The 27,684-nt window shown below is 45.7% G+C and overlaps 1 protein-coding gene and 1 pseudogene across 1 annotated transcript; one reads left to right on the forward strand and one right to left on the reverse strand.

Moving 5' to 3' along the window:
* Window positions 1-1,200: 1,200 nt before the first annotated feature.
* On the forward strand, window positions 1,201-17,211 carry tdrd6 (tudor domain containing 6). The gene is made up of 18 exons (XM_021324336.2): window positions 1,201-1,518; window positions 3,162-8,814; window positions 8,993-9,099; window positions 9,188-9,235; window positions 9,337-9,382; window positions 9,781-9,857; window positions 11,089-11,143; window positions 11,273-11,340; window positions 11,940-11,991; window positions 12,083-12,195; window positions 12,289-12,363; window positions 13,473-13,491; window positions 13,746-13,946; window positions 14,052-14,092; window positions 14,174-14,237; window positions 14,359-14,426; window positions 14,751-14,805; window positions 16,955-17,211. The coding sequence occupies exons 2-18, from the start codon at window positions 3,237-3,239 to the stop codon at window positions 17,044-17,046; spliced, it is 6,759 nt and encodes a 2,252-aa protein (XP_021180011.2). The 5' UTR covers window positions 1,201-1,518; window positions 3,162-3,236; the 3' UTR covers window positions 17,047-17,211.
* A 322-nt stretch (window positions 17,212-17,533) lies between these two features.
* LOC118566212 overlaps window positions 17,534-27,684 on the reverse strand; it is a 10,820-nt pseudogene continuing 669 nt past the window's right edge.

A 27,684-nucleotide genomic window follows, 5' to 3' on the forward strand; every position in this document is an offset into this window, starting at 1 on the left:
TAGCATTCATATATAAATAGATTTATTTTTTGCTTGTGGGCGGCTGCACAGTGGTGCAGTTGGCAACACTGGCTTTACACACAAGGTCCTGGGTTCTTTCTGCATGGACTTTGCATGTTCTCCCTGTGCATGCATGGGGTTTCTCCGGGTACTACGGCTTTCTCTCACAGCAACAGGTTAATTGGAGTTTGGTCGTGCGTGGTTGTTTGTCCTGTGTATCTCTGTGATGGACTGGCGACCTGTCCAAGCCGCACTCCTCCTGTCGCCCATTGACAGCTAGGGATAGACCCCAACACCCCGCATAACCATGCAGGATGGTTGTGGGTACATAAAATGGATGGATGGCTGTGTGCTTGTGTATTTGACACATTTCTTTCCATATTAATTACATTTATGTTGTGCATTGTGCTATATTTAGCCTTCTATATACACAAAATTATCAAACATATTTTTGAAAATTTTATTCAGTTTTTTATGCTCTAAGGAAACAACGCCAAAAAAAGAAAAGAATAACAGGCGCTGCTAGTTCATTTTTAGACTAAAACTGCAGCATGGTCGTTCTGTGGCATGTCCCAAAATGTCCACTAGATGTCTCTAAATCTCATCAGAATCAAAGGTTGTTCAGCACTCGGACCTCTGAGTTGATTTATGTCTATTGGTTGAAGACGTTACAGGTCGATTAACTGTCGGAAATTTTCTTATGTACGCCATCTAAACAAGAGAAAATGGCAAATGGAGGCAAGCAAAAGTCAATATTAGGTCCATTTAAAGTTTTTATTCTTTCAGTTGTTTATTACATTTTAAATGCTGTACATTATTTGCCAGATTTGAATGTCTCATTTAACTTTTTTAATTATTTTTTTTTAAAAATGAGCATAATTTATATTATGTTTTAATGAAATAATACATAGTGTGAAGGAGTAAGAAAGACGACACAGTACCAAGTTTTGATCACCTCGTTTACTCGAATCCAACTGACGTGGCCTTTAATGGCTTCCATCAGTTTCAACAGTTTTTTTTTTTATTTCGTTATATCATTATGCTTATTATACTATATATTAAGTTTTTGCGTACATTAATTGCATAGGTCTCGAACTACCTTAATTTTAAAAATGTGTTTTTTATTGTACTTAACCGCAAAAAGAAACTGGTTTTGTTAACGCTTAATGGTATTTCCGGTTCACGCGAGGAGGGAAACCCCGCTGGACAGGCGTTTGGCTAGCGACCGTTGGCTAACGGCTGCGTGAAGTACGGTTGCGCTGAGAAGACCAAGTTTTCTGTGGTGGGAACGGCTAAAATTTCAATTTGACCGCATCCTTGCGAAAGGTGCCGTGTCTGGACCGACATTTTAGGCTCTGCGACGTGTGGGACGCTTCAGCGGTTGTGGGGGAGCGCCGTGCATCACTGCGGCTGCTGGAGGATCTGCTCGGCGGAGGCGAAGACGCCGAGGTTTTGTTGGTAAGACGCCATCGCTGCAGGTTTTCGGAGGACTGGGCAGGATTACCAGGATTAAAAAAGGTGAGATGATGTCCTGGAGCGGTTAGTTTCCAACTAATTACCGATAAGGCTTTGCGTGTCAACCGGGGGACCGTTAATAACTATACCAACAACGTGGCCTGATATGTTAACGGCCGTTTTATTCAGTCAGCCGGCCAAGCTGCCCCTCTAACTAACTACCAGCTTGAGTGATTAATAGACAGGTGATGTAGATGTATGGTAGTTCAACGGCCGTTGATTGGGGGCGGCAGCTAGTAGTGTGCGTGGGGTGTGGGGTGGGAAACTCAATGCAGCTTCACTGGCATGCGGCTGCCATGAATGTGCCACGTCCGTTGCCGCACTCCCGTTGCTGTTTTTGGGCAAACGAGTTGTTACAGATGCCTGTTGGTCTATAACTACTTTCAAATAATCATGTTTCAGTGGTATTATGTCCAATGAAAGCTTGTGGCACTTTCGCCAGCCGGCTGCTACAAAGCGTCACAACGCGCGCAGTCCAGTTTAGCGGCACCACCTTGTGGCAGGTGGCTGCAGTGGCATGTTGCTGCCACAAGGTGTCGCTAAGGCGGCAGGCCACCAGCCGCTGCCGCAGTCTGTTGCTGTTTCTGGGCAAACGGTTTGTGCTCTATATTTACTTTCAATTAATGATGTACTAAACGGATATCATTTAATAAACAAATTATAAAGTGACTGTATGTGAGGGTTGACTTGTGATAAGAAAAACAAACGTGGTGATATAAAATAAATCACGTGAAAACATGGTGGCACACTTTGAAAGTCCGTGAAGTGTGAGTCCCCCCCCCCCCCCAAAAAAGATCTCTATTAAATTACTGTAATCTGGAACATATTTGATCTCTCCGTCATGTTGGCCCCTCCGAGATTTGGAAAGAGGTCTGCAGCCCAGTTGCTGTGAAGGTTATCGGTGAGATGTTTGGGTTTATTTTGTGACACTGTGTATTTCATGATGTTGTTTATGAAATGTTGCTAAAGCTAATCATAAATGGTGATTTATACAAAATATTGGATTCAAATGTTGATTAGATTCCCAAGTTTTGTGTATATATATATATATATATATATATATATATATATATATATATATATATATATATATATATATATATATATATATATATACTGCTCCCAGGGAGCATTCTAGGGCTAAGGGTCTTGCACGGGGGCCCATGGTAGCATGTCTGCCTGGTTCCAACCGGGTTCTTGCAGGCTTCCTAGAACGCAAGCACGCTGCTCTAACCCCTGGGCCACCACTCCCTTTATTACTCTACTCCCCTGAGTGATACATTCAGACCTTGAAATATCTACAAAAAACATGTTTGATATTTCCAATTTAATTTAAATTATTACATGTAACAGTGTACAACAGGTTTTTATTTTTATTTTTTTTACTGTTGAGATGTCCCTGTTTGCATTTTACGGCAGGCATTTCCACTGTTCTCACCAGCGCATTTGGTAATTTTGACAAAGTCAATCCTCACAGACGTGGCATAATGCAGTTTTGTGAAAATCAGCCTTTAGGCAAAAGTATGAGTTATGCCCCTCTGCAGGAATACTGCTGGTAGATATTATTTCAGATTTGATGTGTGATCCTTATGTTACAGATCTTGATTCAGTCCCCTCCCCCCCAATTTTGTGCTTTTGTTTCACAGGTAATATCCAGTCCCTGCACACCAGTACTGAGAGCTGACAAGTCATGAGCAGTGGCCATTCAGGAAAGGGTCACAATGTCTGCAATCACTGGACTTCCTACAAGAGGATCGGACGTAACCGTTCTTGTAGATAGAGTTCACTTGCATCCCCTAAGTGTGCTGGTAGAGTTCTGGGGAAAATTTAGCCTGCAGAGAACAACAGATTATCAGATCTTGGCGGATGAAATTCAGTCACATGGAGCCTTATTTAAAGACCTAGAGGGAAATCCCGGAGACCAATGCTTAGTTCAGATAGATGCTACTTGGTACAGGGCACGCATAGTGTCAAAAAATGGCTCCAAATACGATGTCTTCCTCATCGACAGAGGGAAGATGTGTACTGCCACCACAAGCAAGCTAGCATGGGGTAAAAAGGAGCATTTCCAGCTGCCCCGTGAAGTGGAGTTTTGCATACTAGCAAACGTGCTACCCCTGGCATCTGACAATAGATGGTCTCCAATGGCTCTTGAGTTTCTGAAATCTTTCAGTGGAAAGTTAGTGCATGCACATGTGCAAGACGTGCTGGTGCCAGAAAGAATGTTTCTTCTGAACATCCCTTGCATATCCAAACAAATGTATGAGTTGGGGTTTGCAAAGAAGCTGTCTCCAGTAGCCTTCCACAACTTTCTCGTTATGTCACTGAAATCCCTCAACGGAGCCGAAGTGTCAACGGGGGTCCAGCAGCTCCACGCGGGATCGGGCGAGCCACTGCGGAAACAGGAACTGTTCATATACCCGGAGTTGTCAGGAGGAACTGTGGAGACGGTCATCGTGACAGAGGTGACAAATCCTCAACAGATCTTCTGTCAGTTGAAAGTTTTTTCTCACGAGTTAAAAAAACTAACGGAGAGGGTGACGCAGAGCTGCGAGGGCAAAGGGTCCAGTTGCGTTATAAGCTCGGACATGATTGGGTACCCATGCGCAGCAAGAGGAACAGGCGGTAAGTGGTACCGCTCTGTTATACAGCAGGTGTTCCAAACAAATAAAGTGGTGGAGGTGTTGCATGTGGATTTTGGAACAAAGCAGTTTGTGCAGATGGAAAACGTGAGGCCACTGGCTGCAGAGTTCCTTAGGATGCCAGTTGTCACGTACACGTGCTCCCTCCATGGGCTCCTTGACAAAAGGACGGGTTGGACGACCAGTGAAATTGACTTCCTCAGGTCAGTCCTGCTTCACAAGTCTGTAATAGCAAAGTTTGAGTACCAAAGCATCACTGAGGAGGTCTACTATGTCACGCTCTATGGTGACGACAACATAAACTTAAACACCTTGTTTGGTTCCAAAGAAATCAGTTTCGTCAGGTATGAGAAACCACCTGGGCATTGTGCCCTGCCAAGTCTGGCTTACAGCCATCAGCAGCCAGTCCAGCCAGAGCGAAAGCTGTTACCGTCTCAACAGACCGTGGAGGAGAAAGAACAGACAACCCTTTCAGATAAGCCTCCAGCTGAAGAGCTCGCCCTAAACTCCTCACACTTGGCCGTTGTTCAGCACGTGTCCAATCCATCCGAGTTTTGGATCCAAACCGAGAACTACAGAAAAGATTTGGAGGAATTGTTGGACCGTATCTACCAGCTGTACCGGGATTCAGGGAAGACTCACGCGGTGAAGTATCCAGCTCCTGGGCTCTACTGCGCCGCGCAGGCACAAGACGGTGAATTCTACAGAGCAACTGTGACAGAGGTCGGCGAGACCCAAGTCACGGTGTTCTTTGTTGATTACGGTAACACGGAAGTGGTGGAGAAGAGTAAAATCCGGACCCTCCCCCCTGAATTCAAAAAGACTCCACAGCTGGGTTTGAAATGTTCCCTTGCTGGGGTCAGACCAAAAGATGGGAAATGGAGTCAACATGCTTCAGAATATTTCACCGAAGCAGTCGCAGACAAGCAGCTCAAAGTGCATGTGAAAGAAAAATATAGAGACTGCTATGTCGTCCAGCTGACAGATCCTGGGGTGCAGGGGGAGCAAGATGTTGCTACACAAATGTGCAATAATCGCCTCGCTGAAAGAACAGAGAATCCAAGGCCAGCCTTAGTCAGAGGTGCGGGGAAGCCTTCCAGTATTCCTCCAGCGCAGCTCGCTGACGCAGGACTCCCAGAGGTGCGTAAGCAAAGTGGACTATCTTTCAAGTCCATGATTGGGCTTCACAACGCTGAGACAAGAGTCGCTACCTTTAAGGAGCAAATGTTTCCCATCGGAAGCGTCCTTGATGTCAACGTTTCTTACATTGAAAGTCCAAATGACTTCTGGTGTCAGCTGGTTCAGAAAGCTGGGCCTTTGAGGTCGCTTATGTACGACATGCAGGCCTACTATGCAGCCAGTGAGTTTGAGCCCAACGTCGACGCTGCCTGTGTAGCTCGTCACCCTGATAATGGAATGTGGTACAGAACTCTGGTTATCCGCAAACTTGAAAGCGCTCAGGTGATTGTGTTGTTTGTCGACTATGGGCAGACTATGACGGTCTCCCTCTTCGACCTGAGAAAGATATGTCCAGCGTTCCTAACGCTCCACGGTCAGGCCTTTCGATGTAGCCTGTTGAACCACATCAATCCGACATCTCCCATTAACGAGTGGAACCACAAAGCAACGGAGATGTTCCAAAATTTCGTTAAAAGCGCCGACTCCAACTTCGTCATCCTCAAGTGCACCATTTATGCCGTCACGTACTCCGAGCAGATGGTCCTTCGCAACATTGTGGATCTAGAGACTCCGTTTGAAAGCATCTGCACCAGTATGGCCGACCTGGTCACAAGTGTCCCTTCCAAGATGCCTTCCGGGGCGTCTCTCCGTTTGGACACGTACTACTACTCGACACACAACATCAAAGTTGGCACAGAGGAGCAGGTCACAGTGTCGTGGGTGAGCAACGTCAGCGAGTTCTACTGCCATCTTGACAGGAATGCTGACGTGATGAAGGATCTCACAGTAAAGGTGAACGCTCTCTGCCAGCAGCTTGAGAAGGCGAAGGTCCCGACGGTCTTCGGAGCCTTGTGCTTTGCGAGGTACACGGATGGACAGTGGTACAGGGCTCAGATCAAAGCCACAAAACCAGAACTACTTGTCCACTTTGTGGATTACGGTGACACGGTTCAGGTGGACGCGTCTGACCTGCTGCCCGTGCCCAAAGAGGCGAGCGACATCATGTCTGTGCCCGTGCAAGCGGTTTTGTGCGCGCTGTCCGACGTCCCTCCCGATGTTCCCGTTAAGGCAAATGAGTGGTTTGAGAAAACGGCGACAGAATGCCAGTTCCGTGCCCTGATAGTGGCCAAAGAAGCTGATGGCAAACTACTGGTGGAGCTGTACCACGGACACACCCAGGTTAATGCGAAGATAAAGAAAACCTTTCAGATTGAGATGCAGGAAGAGCAGGTTATCTACCAGAGTTGGAAACCGTCCGAGGCCCCAGCATCTCATGCGCCGAAGAGGACTTTACCAAACCGAGCCACGGACAGTAAACTTTATGAACAAGTCCCCAGAAAAAACTTCCCTATCACAAAGCCTTCAAGTCAAATCAAGACTGGTGGCAACTTTGCTGATGAGAATCTCAGGCCTGCAAAAACTCCCCCAGGTCAACAAAGCAGATTACCTCCCCGAGAGCTGTACAGACCTCCACATCAAAGGCAGCCGAACAGAACGGCGACTAAGGATGGTGCTAGCGAAGCTAACGCTGGGCTGGAACCCACAACAGTCAGCCCTCCCCCTGAAGCTGAACAGTTCATCCCAGAATCACCCGGCACAAAATCCCAGCAGGGAAACGCAGCCGAGAAGCTCCCAAAACTGTCCGACCTCCCGTCGAGATGCATCGCCCCCGGTTCAGCCGCGGACGTTTACGTCTCTCACTGCGACGGCCCGCTGAGCTTCTGTGTGCAGCGTGTCGACGAAGAGGACGCAATGTTCTCTCTGGCGGAGAAGTTGAACGATCCATCTTCAACACCAGAAGCCAGCATCAACGGAGACGTGCAGCCGGGGGACCTGGTCAAAGCGGAGTTTGCGGACGACCTGTCATGGTACCGAGCGGTCGTCAAAGAAACCAGTGAAGACGCCACGGCTCTAGTTGAGTTCATCGATTTCGGGAACACGGCAACGGTGGCCGCTTCCAAATTGGAACGACTCCCCCAGTCTCTGCTGCTGCTGCCGGTTTATAGCACGCGCTGCAGGCTGCGTGGCGCCGCGCTCCTGGGGGAGGAGAAGGCGCTCGATCCGCACGCGGCGTCCGCTTTTAAAGAAGACGCGGGCAGCGGTGGAGACAAGGTGCTCAAGTGTCGGTTCATTGAGCGGGTGGGGTCCGTGTGGGAGGTTGGTCTGGAAGAGAACGGCGTGGATCTCTGGTGTAAAGTGTCTCCAGAGAGCAGAAACATCGCCGGGGAGAGACTAGCAACGGAGGAGTTTATTGAAGTGGAGTCTGAGAGACCACCAGTGCGACCCTGCACTCCAGGCTACGCACATCAGAAGGAGGTTCTAGAGGGGCAGAAGCTAGAGGTGTACATCTCAACCATCAATGAAGATCAGACCTTTTGGTGTCAGCCTGCTGATTCACAGGAGCTCTGTAAGATAACGTCAGCAGTTTCAGAGGTTGGCAACGCAGCCGACGCACGGATTCATCCAGACGGTCTACTCCCGGGGACGCCATGTGTGGCTCTGTTCGCTGACGACCAGCTTTGGTATCGCGCAGAAGTTGTGGATAAAAACGAGGACGAGCTTTCTGTCCTTTTTGTGGACTACGGCAACATGTCGCAGGTCGGCGTTACCGATGTCCGGGCGGTGCCGCCCGCCTTACTGGAAGTCCCACCCCAAGCGTTCCTGTGTGAGCTGGAAGGCTTCAACTCTTTGCGCGGACGCTGGACAGACGGCGCGGCAGATGAGCTGTCCACGCTTACAGCAGACAAGCTGTTACAGCTCACTGTGGCCGCAGTGAGCACGACAGGAGGGAGACTGAAGTGTGTGGTAGAGCTGGAGTGTGAGGGCCAGGCGATAAGTGCAGCAATGCGTGCCTACTGGGAGGCTTTCACCACGGCAGAAGCGCCCGATGCCGGGGCGTCGATCGGATCGCCTGAACCGCCGCAGCAGCTCGACTCAACCAGAGCTATGCTGGAGCTTCACGACAAGCCTGACGTGCGAGGTGCCAGCGATGCTGCTTGCACGGCGTCTCCGGGTGGATACAGCGAAGAACGAGGTGCTGAGGAGCTCAGCGCCTCCCCAGCAGAACACCAGGTCTTGAAGTTAGTCGGCAGTCCAAAGCGCAGTGAGTGTTCTGATGACCCGAACGCTGAGGAGTCTTTGCTGGAGTCTGCTGAGGAGGAGCGAGACTCCAGTGAAGGGGCGACCGCGGTCCCTGAAGATATGTTGTCCTCTGATGGCGGCATAGATGAAGCCTCGCAACTCTCAGTTGACCTCAAAGATGACCAAGACACTCTGAGCCAAAATACCATGGAGGTCGCTGGCCAAGATGGCGAGGAAGAAGAGGCCTCGGTGCTTCACGCTGAAGAGCCGGAGGATGATTCCGACCCGATGGATGATGCTGCAGAGGAGGAGGAGGAGGAGGATCTGGAGACTGGAGCTGGTGACGGGGGCGAGTTTTTTACTTCCACCCACAGCTTGGACATGGACCCTGCTGACGGTAAGAGCCTGGTCAGCTTCTCTCCTTCATCTTGTTGCTACGCCTCAATTAGCTTCTAAACAAAAACAAGCTATGAATCCACACAAGTCATTTTGTTAGCCAAAATAATAGATTTTATTATTTTAAAAGTTGGACAGGGAATTATAGTCAGCTACGTGAGGGTTTTCTTCTCTTAAAGCTCCAGCTGTGGTAACAGATGAAAGGGATGTTGCTAGCGTACATCCTGACCCGATGACCCGTCCATCAGACGCAAACATGCTCAGTGTAGATCTCAGCGCGGTCACGGTAAGTCGAATGAAACTGCTGATACTGGTGTAAGGCGATGGGAGTAAAGATGGGAGTTATGGTAACTAATTGGTATTCTTCTGTTCAGGAACTTCAAGAAAATGTTTTAAAAGAGGGAACAGATTCCTCCAAACAGGTAGATCCAAGCCGCTGGATTTAGAAGTCTTGCTAAGATTTTGCGGGGGTCCTGAAGTTCACCTGTTTTCTGTGTTTGAATTTGTTTTTCTGCTCTTCTAGACTGAACCAGTACCCTCCTCTCCTACGGTCCTAATTCCGCTGTGTGGTGAGCAACTCTTCCATTTCATCACGTAGTACAGAGGTGCCAGCCACTTAGAAACCAAGCTGTGCGTAACAGTTATGCGCCAGTTCACTACATCGGTCAGGTTAACATTGGATGCTGGCACCAGCTGGAGCAGCTATAGACGATATTAAGTTCATTAAGGTGCCTTAAAATCACATTTACTTTATTGTTACAAAAACAATAGACCAAATCACGGGCATATTTCTCCATGTTGTTCTTTAAAGGGATCTCATATGTGTCACAGTGACTTATTTGATATGCATGTAAGGTGTTAAAATGTCAGCTCTAAAGGAATAAAACACTTCAACCAGGTTGAAGACGAATGCTTGATGTTTATTTCTGAAATGTGTCTGAATGTAAGGATGTTATTGTTGTATCAGAGCAGGAGACCGAGGCTGGAGAGGGCAGTCTACAGGAGGGCCGGACACAAGTGAAGGAGACGACTCAGAAACAAGAGGTAGTTGTTTAGAGATGATCTGATGAAGTTGCTTTAAAACCGAGGCTGGTCACACTGCAAAAAGGGAACTCAAAGTAAGTACATTGTTCTTGAAATTTGTTTGTTTTTCCTTGATTTGAGCAGGTAAATCCGACTATTTGCCAATGGAATAATATTTTTGCACTTAAAATAGGAACATTTCATCTCCATCATCTTATTTCAAGTGCAGTATATCTAATTATCTTATTTTAGGGGTAGAAATACTCATTCCATTGGCAAATTGTGTTATTTAGCCATTCAAATCAAGGAAAAATATACTCATTTGAAGAAAATTGTACTTACTTTTAGTTCCCTTTTTGCAGTGCAGAAGTTAATAGACATGGAAGTCATCACAGCTTCAGCTTCGTTAATGATTTAGGCTTCTTTCAACTGTTTTCTTCGGGCTGGAATAATTGTGCAAGAAAAAGCCTCAGAAACTACAAATATAGTCCCATTAACATTTTGTTGAATGTCTGTCAGCAAGTTAAAGAAAAATCAAATTTTTCTAACCATCACCGAGCTTCTGAAAGCGCTCTGCCTAAATGTTTCACCTGCTCTTAAACAGAACTAGTAGTCTCCATTTGAGCGTTTTTTTTTTTTTTCTGGGACAGACTCTGTTTTAATCGTAGTCCAGAAACATTCAACAAGATTGAAATTGGACCCGGAGGCTTGAAGGTAAGCCGCTTTATCCGGTACCAAAGCGGTTCAATGTGTGTTTGAAGCGTTTTTCTGTTAGAACCTCCAACCAATCTAGCAACAGCACTGATGATCAGACACATCAAGAGATGGTCACTCTTCATTGGTTAATACAACGTGCTATACACCTATGTCTGCTGGTTCTCCACAGAATGATGCTGCCACCACCATGCTTGCCAGCTGCTGCAAAGGTGTAGCGTCTAAAGCTTCAGCTTGATTCGTCCAGACTTAACTATGGTCACTGGACAGTCGGCTCAGTTGGTCTTAGGGGATCAGACTTGTCCATGTGGGAGCAGGGGGCATTTAACCGGCTGCTGGGAAGGACTCTTATTTAAAATCTTCAACTATTTACAATATAATTTCACCCTGGGGAACGTATGGTTGGCATAGTTAATTACAGGAATGACGTCCTCATGCTGAGAAGTGTATAAACCCCTGGCAGCAACTGTATTGTAAGTAATGTCAGAGGTTGCAGTCTTGGACAAACCTTCATGTTGGCGTCCCACATGTGTTTCAGGCCGATGTGGCAGGGGAAGAGGCAGCTCCAGCTCACCCCGCCGACACCCAGCCAGGTTTGTTAACACCAGCTCATATGATCCGTGACGATGCTTCATGCTGCATTTTAAGTCGGTCACATCTGGATCAGTTAAACGCCTTTGGCTGCAGCGACCAAATCTCTACGCATCACTGTGTATTTGCAGCTTTGCTCCAACACCCAGCAGCAGACAGAAGTGAAGAGCACCACAGCACGGTCCCCTCTGCAGAAACGGTGAATGGCGATTTCTAGCTGAACACTCTTACTTCACTTGGCATGTTTTGTATTTTTAGCTTGTGTGCCTGTGCTGCCTGTTGAGTCACACATTCTGAAGAAATGCACCAGGAACTTGTGGGGGAAATGTCATCACATCAGGCACTACCATCTTCTAGGGCTGATTTGATGCTGGCTCTAAAGCGGTCCATCAAGCATCCTCGTATCTTACAGATCTGCTTGTTTTAAGCAAAAACAAAAACGTGTTTTTGTACCTGAAACTTCCTTTCATGTTTGAGCCACATTAGGTTTTTTTTTTTTCTAATCCTAAATGTTCTATAAAATCTGTTTATTTAATGTAATATTTAGCAGGAGAAGTGTCACTGATTTTGGTAATCCCACTGATGCCGCCTCTGTTGTCAGAACCTTCTTAACTCGTCTCCATACAGAGTGTAGGAAACGCATCAGAGGTTTTTTATTTTGTGTCTGACGTCACCAATGCCTCAGTTAAGCTGCAGAATACAGAAAAAGTGTCCGTCACCTGAACAGGAGCACGTTTTCTTGTTTGAGCTTCTCCAAATCCCTGAAAGGTGACCGGTTGTTTGCTGCTGCTGTGTTAGGATGAGGATCCTGACGATGGGCCCTGCTCCCTGGCAGAGACGCGTCCTGCAGGTAGCCCCCTTCATCAGTTCCTGTGCCGCTCACAGTAATAGACATTCAACCTGGCCCGCCCCGTTATTACATTTCTGCCTTGGCTCTGCAGATCCGGAAGAACCGAGTCGTCACGAAGAGATGAGTGCAGGAACAGATGGCCTGAGCGACGGCACGGCGGAGGAAAGGCTCCCTCGCATCGCCGAGAGTTCCAACATGGCGGCCGTACGTGTGAGAGCCAGAGAGAGTTTAGGCTTTGCAGGGCCGCGTTTGCTTAGTGACCTAATTCACTGCTGTGTTGTTGTTTTTTTTATAAAGGTTTCTGAAGGAGATGTTGCTCCGCTGATAAAAGACGTGCGTGAGAGGATGGTGCCTGCTGAGGAATCAGATATGGTGAAACCTGCTGCTGCTGCGCAAACGACAATTTATGGACAGCGCCTTGCAAAAGTCTCCACTCATTGTACACGGTCGACATTTTGTTGCTTTTCAGCAGCAAACTTCAATGTTTTTGAAATAATTTGTGTGACAGACCGACACAAAGTGGTTTATAAGTGAACAAAAAAAAAGAATGTTTTCAACTATTTTTTTTTTTTTAAATGGGTAAAAATCTGAAACCTGATGTGCATTTGTATTTTGTCCCTAGAGTCAATACTTTGTACCCTTTTACTGCTTTACAGCTGCAAGTCCTTCTAGGGTATACCTCTACCAGGTTTGTGCTTCTAGATACTGAAAAGTGTCTGAGGCAGGTAGGGATCCAATCAGAATCCTGGACCGCCACCACCTGACTGTACTCTGAATACGACGGTGATCCTTACGCTTTCTCTGAGGCCGCCTTATGGAGGAAGCTTACGGTTTGCATAAGTCAAAACGGGTTTAGTTTTAGTCTAATCTGACCACAGTCCCTCCTTCCACATGTTTGTGATGTCATCTATGTGGCTTATGGCAAACAGCAACCTTCTCTTTGGTCCTCGTCCATAAAGGCCAGATTTGTTGAGTGCATGACTGATGGCTCTTTTAACGCGGTTACACCTGAGCTGTGGATCTCTGTAGCTTCCATCCTCAGCTGTGCCATCCTCTCTTCCTTTTTCAGACGATGGTTTTAAAAGTTTGGTGAGACGTTTAAAGTTTGTGACGTCTTATAAAGGAACCCTGCTTTAAACCACCGTAGAACAGCAGCGTTTACACTGAGATTGAATTATATGCTGGTGAGACTATTTCCTGTTTCAGCAACTTCAGCAGACAGGCTGTAATTTTAGAGCAAAAAAGGACTGAATACATAAACAAACTTCCGATTATTTCTTGTTAGAAATGTCAAAGCACGTCCACTGCTCGTCCTGTTTGTCAGCAACACACTTTGTGTTGGTCTATCACCTAGAAGACGACTACTTCAACGAATCTGAAATTGTCTTAGAGGCGCTGCCGTGGATTGTCAATCTCTAACGAACTTTCACACATTTAATGGTGCTTTGATTCTAAAATTGTTCTCGTTTTTGAAATCCTAGGTGCAGGAGGAATCAGGAGGTGAGTGATCATTCTGACCACCTGAGAAAACAAATGAGCTAAAGCAAACCGTTGAGGCCGACGGACACTGAAATAACGGCAGATTAATTCAGATGTCTTCGAAAGAGGATCAACTAATGTGGAATGGGACAGGAGTGCAGCAAAGATTTACAGTTGTCTTTATTCACTGAAATTTGGAGGAAATGTCCCTGCAGTCAGTGATGATTTTCTTCTCTTGCTCCACGTTTGACCCTCTGCTTCTTCTCTCTCCACAGAAGGTCCAGCAGGCAGCACAGCTGGAAGAGCCGGCGTTCCCCTGCAGGGCGAGGCGCCGCGTACCCCCGGTCCTGACACGGCGGTAGAATCCTCACGGCCGGACATCCTTCCCCTGGTCCGCGACGCGTCTCTGACCCGTCACTGTGACCCTGTCTTTCAGGACGGCTCAACGCTTGAAGACGAGACCTTTACCAGCGAGGGTTATTCCTGGTTTCGTTCTCTTCGTGTTTACCGCGATTGCTCAGCACATTTTTTTTTTTTTGGCCCTGTTGTCTTCACGCGTTTCTTTGTTGTTCCCTCTGCAGTTTTGCCAGCTGACGTGGAGCCGCACATCTGCACAGATGTGGTAATCTTTCCGTTTACGTTCTTGCGTTGTGCTGCGTGTTCTTTCACCCGTGCCTAAATCCTGCTTCTGGTGCCGTTTCAGAGGAACAGCTTTGAAGAGTTGAGGCGTTTTGCCTTTGAGATCCGCTTGGAAGACGTCTCTCAGGGTATCAGAGACACTCCAAATACATGTACCATATGAAATACTGTTTGAAACTAACAATGTATAAAACTGATCAGGATATTCCAGCTATTACAAGTCACGCTGACAGTCCCTTTTTCATTCAGACTCGGAGCAAGAAGCTGAAATGAACGCAGACTGTACGTCTGAGCAGACCTCCTCTCCACTGAACAAGGTAAACGGAGAAAACACGTGAAAAATGTTTCTTCACTTCTTTCTCTCAGCGCTTGCATTCATCATCTGTAGGAAATGTTCCTAGATTTACAGACGGTGCTGAAAGCTGAGAGGAGCTAAACCAGCCAGCAGGCTTGTGTAGCTAAATGCGTTGAATCTGCTGGCTCATCCAGGAGGGCTTCATCTAGCTAAATGTTAAAATCCCAATATATAAACGTGTCAAAACAATCTGCTTCTGTTACGTATAGTTTTATGAAGCTCCGCCCATCAGTGTTTTCATGTTCTGAAGTGGATTTGTTATGTTTGTTTTGTTTCCTGCCTGGAGTTTGATGACCCCGCTCTGTCCGAGGAAAGCTCCTTGTCTGCAGAGGACAGCTTTGGTAAGCGGTCCTGCTGTTCCCTAACTCTTTATCGCTTTTAAAACAACAATTTTAGAAGTAAATGATTTAATGACGTATAGACAGCTACAAAAGCTCTGTCATGTCTAAAGTCGTTTCTTAGCGTAACTATTTCTCAGATGGCCCCAAAACACTGAAATTGAAGGTACAATACACTGAAGCATGGTGGCTCCTATAGAAAATGTAATGGGGGGGGGGGGGGGGCATCAAAGCTGCAGTTTGTAAGGCAAACCCATGAAGAGTAGAGGAAGTGTGGAGTGTAGCAACGGTCCTGGGCCGGAAAACCTGCTGCCAGAGGTGGGTGGTGTCCATGAAACAGAAGCAGGTTGCAGACCCGGCGCTGACAGCTGCATCTGTGCTGGTGACTCACAGGAAACTTAAATCTTCAAGCTTTTTTCAATTGCTGCAATAAACGTAGTTTAGAAAAATGGTGACGCTGCCATTTTGGGAGGTGCCTAATACTTTACCTGACAACCTGTAGAGTGAAAACAAATTTGATAAATTTTCCGTTTTGATTTGGAACAGACTGGGGGGGGGGGTATATAGTTGTGCTCGTAGGTTTACAGACTCTGATGCGATGCTTGATTATTTATTAAATAAATATAAAGTTATTGCTAAAGAATTCAACTTAACTTTCCATGAATACAGCTCTCTATGAGCAGTCAGCCTCTCTCTCTCTCTCTCTCTCTCTCACTCACTCACTCACTCACTCACTCACTCACTCACTCACTCACTCACACACACACACACACACACACACACACACACACGTAAATTTATACATGGTTATATTTTAAAGCCTACCGGCCTCTCCTCCTTCCTACTTTTTGATTGAATGAAAATCTCTTTAAATCTAGATCTGCCAGAGTTTAGAATATGTTTGAGCGTAACTATTAGATTTTAATCTTCTTACATTTAGAATCCTTCTCATTTCTTAGACGGACATAGGAAGATGGATTTTTGTTTCCAGCAGACTAACTTTTGCAGATGTGCGACAATCAGAGCAAGCGGTATTTCTGTAGGGCGTCTGGAAATGAGAGCGTGCCGCATTGAGCTTTACACAGACGTGATCATCATCGTATTTGCATTAGGCAAACATTCTCGGTATATAGAAGTAATCATGTGCGACACCATGGGAAATAAACAAAAGAGTAATTTTTCTGCTGTAAAAGGACTCATTTACAAGGAACCTAAATGGAAATGCCTCAGAATGTGATCTGGTGCTATTTAGGAAGGCTACTAGTCTTAATACAATGAAGCATGAACACATAAAGACTTTTTAAATAATTTCCTACATGCCGTGATGTTCTTGTTGGGGCTGGGTGCCCCGCTTGTAGAACGCTACGCCTTTATTCGTTGATATTACCGGAGTGGCGGTCTCATTCTCCTGATCTGTGTCATGGAGCTGTGGGGAGAGCTCAAAACGAGCGCTTCATTCAAAGGCAGCCCAGGAATTTCCAGGAAGTGGAGGCTTTTTGCCAAGAAGAGTGGGGCTGCTTCACCATCGGAGAAAATAAAGAGCCTCATCCACAACTAGCACAAAAGACTCCCAGCTGTCACGGTTGTTAAAGGGGACAATATTAAGAACTGAGGGTATGTAAACTTTTAATTAGGTCATTTTGGTAGTTTCTGTTTCTGTTCTTGCACTTTAAAAACCACATCCTCTGACCATGAGTGGAAAACGCTTTTACAGCAAATTTATGTTCTCTGAGAAATGGCCAAAAACATCAAGAGTTCCAGGATGTAAATTTATGAGCACAACTGTAAAAAAAATAAATATCAAAGTTGAAAAGCTTTACTCAATGTTTAAAATCTTTTAAACACAACTGCTGATCTTTTATACCACCCTTATCCACACCAGGTCTTAAATACGTTAGGTTGTCATAAATGACCACATTCGCTTCCATCAACGTTTTTTAAGAAATGTTGCTGGTGAAATTTGCTTTTATTTGTTCCTTGGTGTTTGACAAATAGCATCTGATCTGACCGCCTGCTGCTGACTGAGGCGTATTAGATGCCACTGTCTGATCCAGTTTCAGTAGGACTTGCATTTATTAATGATACCTTTTAGACTTGCATATGATCTGTCATTCATTCAGCCATAACTAATGTTTTTTTGTTTGTTTTTAAGAGGCCCAGCTGTCCAAGATAACCCACCTGTCTCTGATTATATACGACGGAGCTGCTGATGCTGAGCTGGCTGAGCAGCAGCCAGAGGAGTGACCACCTTTTGCTCTACGGCCTCAGATGTGAAGTTGATCAGCTACTTGTGTTTTGTTTGAAATCGGTTAGCTCTGCTCGGCCGTAGCGCCAGTCCTGGTTTTTCGTTGACTCAGCAGGTCCCGTTTCCTCTGGGAGCTAATGTCACGTTTTCATTGTTTTCTAAAAGAACAGAGCCTCTCTCGGAGTTTGTTTTTCTGACGTTTGCGCCGTTAATGGGAGCGCTGTTGCTTTTGCCTCATATCGGTTTGTAGAAGTTGCCACGTTTTTCTTGATTGGAATATTTTGTTTAAGTAGCTGTGATTGGAGTACAAACTATTTCTGTTTGTTTGGAATGCATCTGTTGACTCAATAAATATTCCTGTTTAGTAATAATGAGTGGTGTTCTGTCCTTGCTGCTGCCAGAAGCTGACATCCCTCATCTTACCGTCTTAAGCCAGAGAAACACAACATTGTCTGATTATTTACAAGAAAGTGAGGTTACGAAGGCTTTACAAGTGTTGTCTACAAACCAGATTTATTAGACTTGTCTAAAACATGTAGATATTATGAACCGTATGCGTTTAAAAAATAATAAAGACGCCATTTCCTGATGGCGAATCATACCAGGCTGCAGCTCATAGGGTCTAAATCTCAGGCGTTGCGGTTGAACACCTGAAGCGAGGCCTTTGATTTGGCCAGGCTAATTAAAATCCAGCTTATATCTGATATGGTTAAAGCTCTTGGTACATAATCACAGAGGTTATAAAGTAGCTCAGAACCGCAGAGGAATTGCTTCCAATACTTGGTTATTACTATACAAAGATGGAACCTTGTGCCACTGCTGCTAAAAGGTTTCACCAACAGTGAAAGGAAGTCTTGGTACGTTAAGGCCTCTCGATACATTCGGCGGTATACTTGGTGCTTTGTCCTTCCTGCGGATGAGGTAGACAGACTTTCCACTGCTCATCCAACAAGTTTAACCTTCAGTCTGTTACAGAGGAACTCGTCAGGACTGGGATTGGTTCTGGAGCACGGAGGGGGAGCTGGCCGCCACCAGGCTTGTCCTGTGGTCTTTGAGGCACGGCGGATGCTCAGATAGCAGACTGGAGCAGAATCACATTAGTTCCTGGGATGAGGTTTTCATCTTCCCCGTCAATCAGAGGGTCCCACTGATTGAAGTCCTTCTCCAGACCTACCAAATGAAAAAAAAAGTGAAAATCATCTTGAGCTTCGCAGACGAACTGAACCGAAGCTCAGATTGACCAAACGGGCATCTTCTTACCCAGATGGCGTTGCAGAAAGGCCAAAGTGGCTCTGTTGCAGAGGTCTATGGCTAGCTCCGGATCGATCTCTCCTTTCAGCTTCAACAGCTTGCCGAGCCAGTTCCCCGTCAGGAAGGTGAAGTCTGGAAAGCTCTGGTGAACGGTTCCTCTGTAGGGGAAAAAAAAAAAAACAAGGGGAACTATGTTAGCGCAGACCACGTTAATCATGACAACCATGGTCCTTGTCGTACCTGATGGTGATCATTTTCCTCTGGATGACGGTAGAGTCCAGCTTCTTCATGCGGCTGATGTTTCCTGCCCACTGGAACTTCTCCGAGTTGATGAAGAAAATGGGCTGCTTGACCCGAGGGAAGATCTCGTCATCTAAAGGAACCATCCAGGCATCCAGAGCTACTCCACACCTGATTGGAGAACACAAGTTTGGAGGCTTGCAGCACTAAAACCTCATCCAGTGCCCTTTTAATATATTAAAAACTTGTTACAAGCTCAGATATGATTAGATCAGATCCTGGCCGCATGTTTACGTTCATCGTCTTGCTGGATGGTGAACCTCTGACCCAGCCAAGTCTTTTAAAAGCTTTGCTTTTTTTTGATTTAGCGCCATCTATCCATGTAACTACTGTAAAGAGGTTTCTTTCAACAGCAGTCAAGTGAGTTGGAAAGGAAATAAAACACTGACAGATATTCAGCTTCAGGGCTGTCTGTCTTCCAATCTGCAGAGCCGGCATCTTGCCCAGTCTGTCAGGACGGCGATCTTGTCGATTTTCAGTCGTGTCATCTTCTTTCCATCATCAGACGATGGATTGGACAGAGCTCAGAGAGATGCTCAGAGCTTGGAATATTTGAGAACCTAACCCTGCTTTAAACTTAAAAACTCTCTGACCTGTCTGCTGGGTACCTCTGTCTTCATGATGCTAATCCTTCACTAATGTTCTCCGACAAACCTCTGAGGCCAGAAACGGATCAACTGGAGTTATACCGAAAAAAAAAAATTACACACAGGAGCATTTTATCCGCCTTCTAAGGCTGAATATAAATGTACGGCTCCATATTTTTTAAAGATTTTTTTTATTTGCAAAACAAATCGGAAAGCTTGTCCTTTTTCTTCATCTTCGTTTTGGTCAAATAAAGCCATAAACGTGCATACAGTGGGGCAAAAAAAAGTGGAGTCAGCCACAGATTGTGCAAATTCTACTTAGAAAGATGAGAAGTCTGTAAATGTCATCATAGATACACAGACAAAACGAGGGGAAGGAAACCACATTGTAGAATTTTTGAAGATTTGTCTCTCTCAATTATGGTGGAAAACAACTATTTGGTCACCCATAAACAAGTGAGATGTCTGGCCCTCACAGACCTGTAACCTCTTAAGAACCCCTGTTTGAACCCCTGTCCACAGCCTCAAACAGCCAAACTCAACCATGGCCAGGACCAAGGAGCTGTCAAAGGACACCAGGAAGAGAACTGTAGACCTGCAGCAGGCCAGGAAGAGTGATTCTACAGTAGGCAGCAGGTTGGTGTGAAGAAATAAACCGTGGGAGCAACTGGAAGAAAATGAAAGACATACAAGACCACTGATAATCTCCCTCGACCTGGGGCCCCACGCAAGATCTCATCCTGTGGGGTCAAAATGATCATGAGGACGGTGAGCAGAAACCCCAGAACTGAACGGAGGGATCTGATGAATGACCTGCAGAGAGCTGAGCCCAAAGGAACAGAGGCTACCATCAGTATCACACTACGGCGAGAGGAGACTCGCATCCTGCAGTGCCAGGCATGTCCAGGCCTGTCCCCCTGCTTCAGTCAGGGCATGTCCAGGCCTGTCTGAAGTTGCCAGAGAGCATGTAGATGATCCAGAAGAGGATTGGGAGAATATCATGTGATGTCGACAGTTTGGGTTATAGAAAGTTATAGAAGTTTTTGGCACGAATTCAACTCGTCGAGTGTGGAGAAGGAAGAATGCTGAGTTGCAGCCGAAGAACAGCATACCTACTGTGATGCATGGGCGTGGAGGCATCATGCTTTGGGGCCGTTTCTCGTCAAAAGGGACAGGACGACTGATCCGTGTTAAGGGAAGAATCAGCGTGAGATTACATCAGTGAGAGCACTGAAGATGGAACGTGGCTGGGTCTTCCAGCACGACAATGATCCCAGACACAAGGGTCGGGCAACGAAGGAGCGGCTCCATTAAAAGCAGGTCAAGGTGCAGGAGTGGCCCAGCCAGTCCCCAGACCTCAACTCCATAGAAGATCTGTGGAGGGAGATTAAAGTCCCAGAACATCACTGCTCTAGAGAGGTTCTGCATGGAGGAAAGTACCCAGCTACAGTGTGTGCAAACCTGGTGAAGGCTTACAGGAAACGTTCCACCACTGTCACTGCCTACAAAGTATTGAGTTACAACTTTTATTTAACAAACACTTCTTTTCCACCTTAATTTACAAATAAATTATTTAAAAATCCTACAATGGGATTTCCTGATTTTTTTTCTTCTCACTTTGTCTTTTGTAGTTGAAGTGTACCTATGATGAGAATCACAGACCTTTCATCTTTCTAAGTAGGAGAACTTACAGTCAGTGGATGACTAAACACTTTTTTTTGCCCCATTGTAAACCAAAAAAAAAATAAAAAATTAAGGGACAAATCCTTTCACAGGGTGCTACAACCCTATTGTTCCTCAGAGAAGGACGCTTGTGTTTTAAGTGTGAAGCAATCGGATCATTTAAGGCGTCGCAGCAGCACCATCCTTTAACTCACCAGAATAAATGCACTACTTACTGAAGCAGTTGAGGACACCCTCTCATTAGGAGCTGCACGTCAACAACTTCAAATAAAAACGTACTTTTTTTAGAATGAATGGGTATTTAAGAGAGGACGTACTTGAACTTGACCTCTTTGCAGAGGGCTTCAACAGTAGTGGCTCCGCCAAAGGAATGCCCCATCACTGCTGTCCGGCATAGGTCCATGGAGTTCTGGAGGCCAGGAGACGAGAGACGGAAATGATTCAAAATGAAGGGTCGTTTTTATCATTATTATGTATGAATTTGAATTCAACTGAGTCATTTTATTGTTGCTGCTTTAAGTGTAGAGTTCTAAAAAAAAAAAAGATCAAAATAAAATACTGCAGAAGACAATCAAGCTCTAATGGCTTCAAGCTTTTTAGGACGGCGTTTAAGAGCAGCAAACAAAAAGATCAAAACAAGCGCATCGTCCTCGGTTAACCTCTCATTTAAATACAGTTGCATTAAGCCGTAGCCACGCCTATCACCCGATGCTTTCAACGTGACTGAATATTCTCTACCCTGGAACGTGCCGTTTAGTTTTTTTTCTTTATAGCTGCCAGATTACGCACACGTTTAGCCGGCTGCTGTCGTGCGGCGCCCAGCCGACGCGTTCGGGCTCGTGTCGCTCATGACGTGTGAAAACCTGAAAAGCCATGCTGACGGGAAAAAAAAACAGCAACCTCACCTGCAGGGTTGTCCAGTCAAACTGCGTCTGCAGAACGTTCTGCACGGCCACTCCAGAGTTGATCTCTGTAAGCTTATCCAGAGCCATGATGCACTCGTCTGCTCGCTGCTTCACCTGGAAGAAACGAGAGAAAACAAAGTAGAAAAATAAAGCACACGAGTGCTAACGCAAAAACAATCATACCCTTAGTACTTGCTTATACAGACTTCTTTGTATAATCCATTTTAAACAGTTATTTTGAGAATTCTGTATATAATAAAAACCCTTAAAAAGTGGCGCTCATTTGTATTTAAACACCCCGATTCATTACATCTAAAGAGACGTAAGTAAAGTAAAGTGGTCTTGATGCGGAAAAAGCATTCGCTTCTGTAAACTGGGATTATTTACATCAAACATGCAGCAACGCCGTGGCTCCAACAGTTCCGTTAAGTTGATTTTATTAAATTTAGATCACAACCCCAACAGCCCGGATAACGGGTCCAGGTAGTTTAACAAAGTCGGTGCTTGTTCAGAGGGGTTCCCTCCCTGAGTCCAGCCCTGTTCCCGTTATTCTTTTCAACCCCTCGCACTTATTAGGGAAGATCGGGAAATAAACGTAAGCTGTGTCAAAGATACAGAAAATAAAACGGAAAGGCATTTCTAGAAAAAAAAAAAAGAAAAATCACTATTTGTTTTTTATAACTCCCAAAATGAAACAAAAAGCTCCACCCCCTTTGATGCGACGTTTTGGGACTGTCCAGCTCGCCTGACTGGTTGCGGTTACTGGAAGGATGAAATTAATTACTGGTCAGGGGGTTTAATAGGATTTCTCTTTGTTGCTTCTGCGAGGTGCTTCATCTCTAAAGCCAACCTAAAACATCAATACTTGATGAAAATTATTGAGCAGCACAGCTTTTATTTTCTCCCTCCCTGATTTACAAAACCAAGCTCCACACTTGTTTCTCCTCTCTGCGTCCTCGTCTGCCAGACTCTACATCCTTTTTGTTTTGGGGGATTTTTCTCGCTAGCCTTTGCATTGTGATCGTACTCGTCGATTTGGTTTATTTTTGGTATGGTGTTAGCTTAAAAAAAAAAAAAAAAAAAACACCCCAATTCAGCTTTGTAGAACCACTAGTTTTGCCGTTACAGCCCTAACTGTGTCGGGGTGTATGCCTTAGATTTGCACATGTAGGGCGTAGTTTTCACCCTTTCATCTTAGCTCGAGCTCAGTCCGCATGGATGGAGCAGTTTCCAAGTCTCGCCACGGATTCTTAATCGGATCCCAGGGCCGCCCGGTGCCGCTTGCAACTTTAATTGGATTTAGAGCTGCCTTCTCTAAAACATGCATACGCTCAGCTCTCGTTTATTTCAGTGTATCTAGGAAAAGCAGCATTTCTGTAGTCACAGCCGAAGGGTGCATTGTGGGTATATCTCCCAGCTTCACACACGTAGAGACTGAAGTTTTCTTTCTTTTAAAACGCTCTGTTACAGCTAAAGTTAAACACTTATGAACACTTCTGCAATTCATTGTACTCTGAAGTTCCTTACTTCGAAAATACACATTTATGCTGATTGTGCACCAAGTAGGAAAAAAAGAAAAAAAAAAAAAAACATTAAAGAGGATGTGGTTTTTACACCGTAAGGCCTGGTGGTGCTGCTTTGTTTCTACAAAATTCAGAAGTGAGGAAGTCTGAGCGTGGCAAAGCCGCCGCATGAACTCGGCAGATTGGGGAGGACCGTCTCTGACCTGCTTGTTTCTGAGGGGGAACTCGCTCTCGCCGCGCTGCAGAGCCCTGTAGTACATCCACTCCTTCACCAGGTGGTCCTGGACCGGAGCCGATGACGTCTTGGGCAAGCTCTTCTGCGTCACCTCGGGTTCTGTGTTCTCGTGGAAGTAAAACGTAGCCGAGGCCGACTCATCTCTGCAAGGAGAAAACAAAGATGAATGCTGAGGCAAAAAAGCAGAAAGCAGCCATGTTTACGTGTCTAAAGCCTCACGACATACCTATATATATAGTAAACCTAAAAATTTCCTGTCTAAGGAAACCCAGTAGATTGCATCAAGTCTTGACAAGCAGCATTCACTCCTCATGAGAGAGCGCAGAGCCACAGGGACATTTGTCTGCATTGTCCATCGCGTTGCAGCAATCCCTCATCACATAAGGCAGCTGAGTGTCAGGAGCACAACAGTAGGTGATTTTCTGTTTATTTGGATGTTTTTGATCAAAAAAGCTAAACCTGCGAACTGTTTGTGAAGACGCTACGAGGATTTCACAAAAATGTGGCCCAACCCTGACAGTTGGCCCTACCGTCAATCCAACTGTAGCACAGCTCGTGCCCATACCTGTCCCCATTACGTCGCCGAAGTGAATCACAACCTACTATCAATACTAGCAGGATACAGCATTCGCTCACTCTACAACATACATCTAAACCAGCGGTTCTCAAATGTTTTCTGTTGCAACCCCCCCCCCCCTTTGCTCCCGTTCTGAAAATTACCCACAATCCCTGATAAAATGTATAACATATATATATATATACACACGCAACTAGAGTGTTTCAACATTGCCACACTTTTTTTAACCATATAACATTAACAACAATATAAACGGCTTTTAGCCCGACTGGCAAAAATAATATAAAGCCATTAATATTAAAGACAGACTTCAGTTCCATTAAGGTTTGTACTTTTTTGTTAATAGTATTCGTCACACTACTGACCGCAGGTCCAGACCAACCAGCAGGGGGTGCTGTTGTCACATTTAGAATGATTTAGAAAGCCTGGAGTGTTTGGACAGGCTGTGTTTGCACCCCACACCCTGCAATACCTTCACGCCACCCCTAGGGGCCGCGCCCCATTATTTGAGAGTCACTGATCTAAACCAATCAGATGGAGACAAGATCTGAAGATGATGACATTGTTAGCTTCAGCTCCACCATCCATTTTGGGGCTCATCGCCACGGAAACTCGACTCGCATGCTTCAGAGTCATAAAACCCGCTCCTCTGCCACAGAGTTTACTGATGCCCTGCTGATCAGCTCCATGCTTCCCCCTATTATGTTTGATGTGTTTGTGTTTTCATGACGTCAAGCACTTTGAACTGCTTTTTCTGCTGAATTGCGCTATACAAATAAACTTGACTTGAGTTGTTGTGGCGTCATTGACCCGAATGAACCACAAGGCGACATCAGAGGCTAGTTTTTCAAAGCCTTTGCACTTTTGGATCTCCTGCAAGGAAAATCCATACTTTGTTACCCAGCGATGTTCTTTTTTTTTCCCCCTCGTTGTTGTTGTCAGTGTACATTTGTTATAGGATCTTTAAAATATGGAAACTGTAAGTAGGGTTAGGGTTTATTGGAGAAACTCAAAGAGACAATGTTTTTCAGAGATAACTGCCAGTAGAAGCCGATGCAGATAAACTTAACTTCCTTTATGAAGATGGAAAAAAAAAAAACACATTTGTGTCTGAGCACTCTCTATTAAAAACATCCTGTTTGAGGTGAATTAAAAGGTAATCTGACTTGAAATCTGCACATATCTGTGCAAGGCCGCGCTTCGTGTGCAGGCTTGTTTACGAGCCAGCTGCTGCCTTTGTTCCTTTTCCTCCTCTACGCCTAGTTTCTGTCCAGATCTGAGACAAAAGTGAGCGGTGTGAGTGGCTGCTGACTGAAACATCTGAGCGACACCACAGACTTGTGACACAGCCGCGAATGACCGAGCAGCCACGTGCTCGTTCTGCGGCTCCAGCCTTTAACCCACCGACAGCCGGCCCTCGGGAGCCACGGGGAAGCTGCGGCCATTATGTTCATCTCCATACGGTCCCCTTGTCTCTAGACTGAAAAGAAAATGTGATGACCTGGTACGTACGATTGTCTGCGTACCCTCCCCCCCCCCCCCCAACCCCCACTGACTCCACAGCTAAACAGCAGAGGAGGGCTGCCCTCTGGTAACGCGCGTTTGGCAAACATTCAACTAGAATTTCCTTCAGATTTTTATCCCTGGCCTCCGTCCGTGCGATCCGGCTGGGCCAGCATGTCGAGCTTTAACACAGCTGACACAGCGTTGCAGCGTAACCACCAAAAAAGTGAAACGCGAATGGGAAAACGCGATCCACAGTGCTGTGAAAGGGGAACCGTCACACGTTAAACGCTTCAGATCAAACCAATGTCATACGAAGAGAATACGAGTTAATAAAAAGCTGCTTTCAAATGAGAATTTAATTTATTAGGAGAAAAAAACCAACAACAACCTGACAAGCCAGACAGATAATGTGCTACACATTATGTAGCACAATGTGTAGCACATTATCACTTTGCTTACGTCACAGCTGTATGTCCCGCCTTGACCCACAATACCGCAACGTGATTGGCCCGAACCGTTTTTGGTTCGGACACAGACGGTCGAAGTGAAAGCGGAGGAAGGTGAATTCTCGTGTGTTTGTGAACGCACAAATATCGCGAGAACTCAGCTTGCAGGTAAAGTTAGGGGGAAAAAAAGCTTTCCAGATCAACTAGGCCTTTAAAAAAAAAATAAAACAAGGATTTTTGCACCAACCTTAAAAACTGGTTGTGCCACGCCCGACTGCCGAAGAGTGTTTAACGTCACTGTGGAGGAATTTTGGAGGAATTTTTTCTTTGCAGAAGCGTTTCAGATTAGCCACACGGGTGGGTTTTTGACCACGAGTGGCCTTTTTAAGATCATGCTACAGAATGTCGATCAGACTTAAGTGTGGACGATGCTTCAGATCGTCAAGATGTTTTTTTCTCTCAAAACTCCCCCATGGATATCGGGTTTTTTTTCTCCAGCATCTCAAGAAAAGAACTTTAAACCAATAAACGGTGCGGCTTTTGACAATATCCCTTTTTTTAAACCGTGGTTTAACTTTCTACCAATAACTGATCCATCCCCACAGTCAGCTTCAGACGGTTCACGTCCCATCGAGTTCAGCGGGACAAAACCAGCCGGACCCCCGACCAGCGTGGAGAGAGGGAAGTGAATTACCTGTGCTCCACGGACGCCACGATGAAGCCCCGAGAGGCCAGTTCTGCACATATAGCTGAGTACAAGGTCCTGGAAACAAAAAAAAAGCAACGTATCAGTCAAAAAAAGCCTGTCCAGCAGCAACGGGGGAAATCCCCACACGTCACGCTGTACCTGAAAGCACCGAGGCCGTGGGAGAAAATAATCACGGGACACTTCTCGTTGCATTTAACGGCGCATCCACGTAGGCTGGGATCTTATAGGAGCCTGAATAAAACGAAAAGAATAAAAACCGACATCAGTTTTGGAAAAGACAAAACCCCCGGTGACCCACAGCAACCCCCCCCCCCCCCAACCCCCCCTCAGCCCCCGGCAGCCTATGTGTTTCTACTCGTTCCCTTACTGTAAAACGCAGAATTGAAACAAACCAACTAATTTCTGCTTTTGTCATGTTGCTAAATTTCTGCCAAGCATGCCTCTGAAAATAAGATCAAAGTAAAAGATAGCGCGCGAGCTTTCTGCCAAACCACTCGAGACTTTTTCACCCGCAAGCCAGAACCTGCTGGGAAGTCCCAAACTAAAAACGGGGCGTTTGGATTTTTAGCTCCCCGCTGGTTTCAGGTGAGCGTGTTCCTAGTTTCGACCGGCCGCGTTTTCACCACAAACCCAAATCGTTAAGCTCGGCCTTTAAAAAAAAAAAATCTGCTGTAAAGCTGGATGTTGGGCAACACATCTGATTTCATTACATAGTGCAAATGTCTCAGAGATGCTAACTGATATCTACAATCTGTTCCTCGTTTGTTCCTACGGTCAGGACGCGTGATCTTTTAGCCTACGCCATGTTGTCACATTCTATTAAGGAATCTTTATTTGGTTCTACACATCTGGCTTTGTAATCAGCTCTTTTTTTCATAGGGAAGCAGTATAAGAGTCCAACCCTGAATCAAGAAA

Source organism: Fundulus heteroclitus, chromosome 15 (genome assembly GCF_011125445.2).
Source record: "Fundulus heteroclitus isolate FHET01 chromosome 15, MU-UCD_Fhet_4.1, whole genome shotgun sequence".
Classification (NCBI taxonomy): domain Eukaryota; kingdom Metazoa; phylum Chordata; class Actinopteri; order Cyprinodontiformes; family Fundulidae; genus Fundulus; species Fundulus heteroclitus.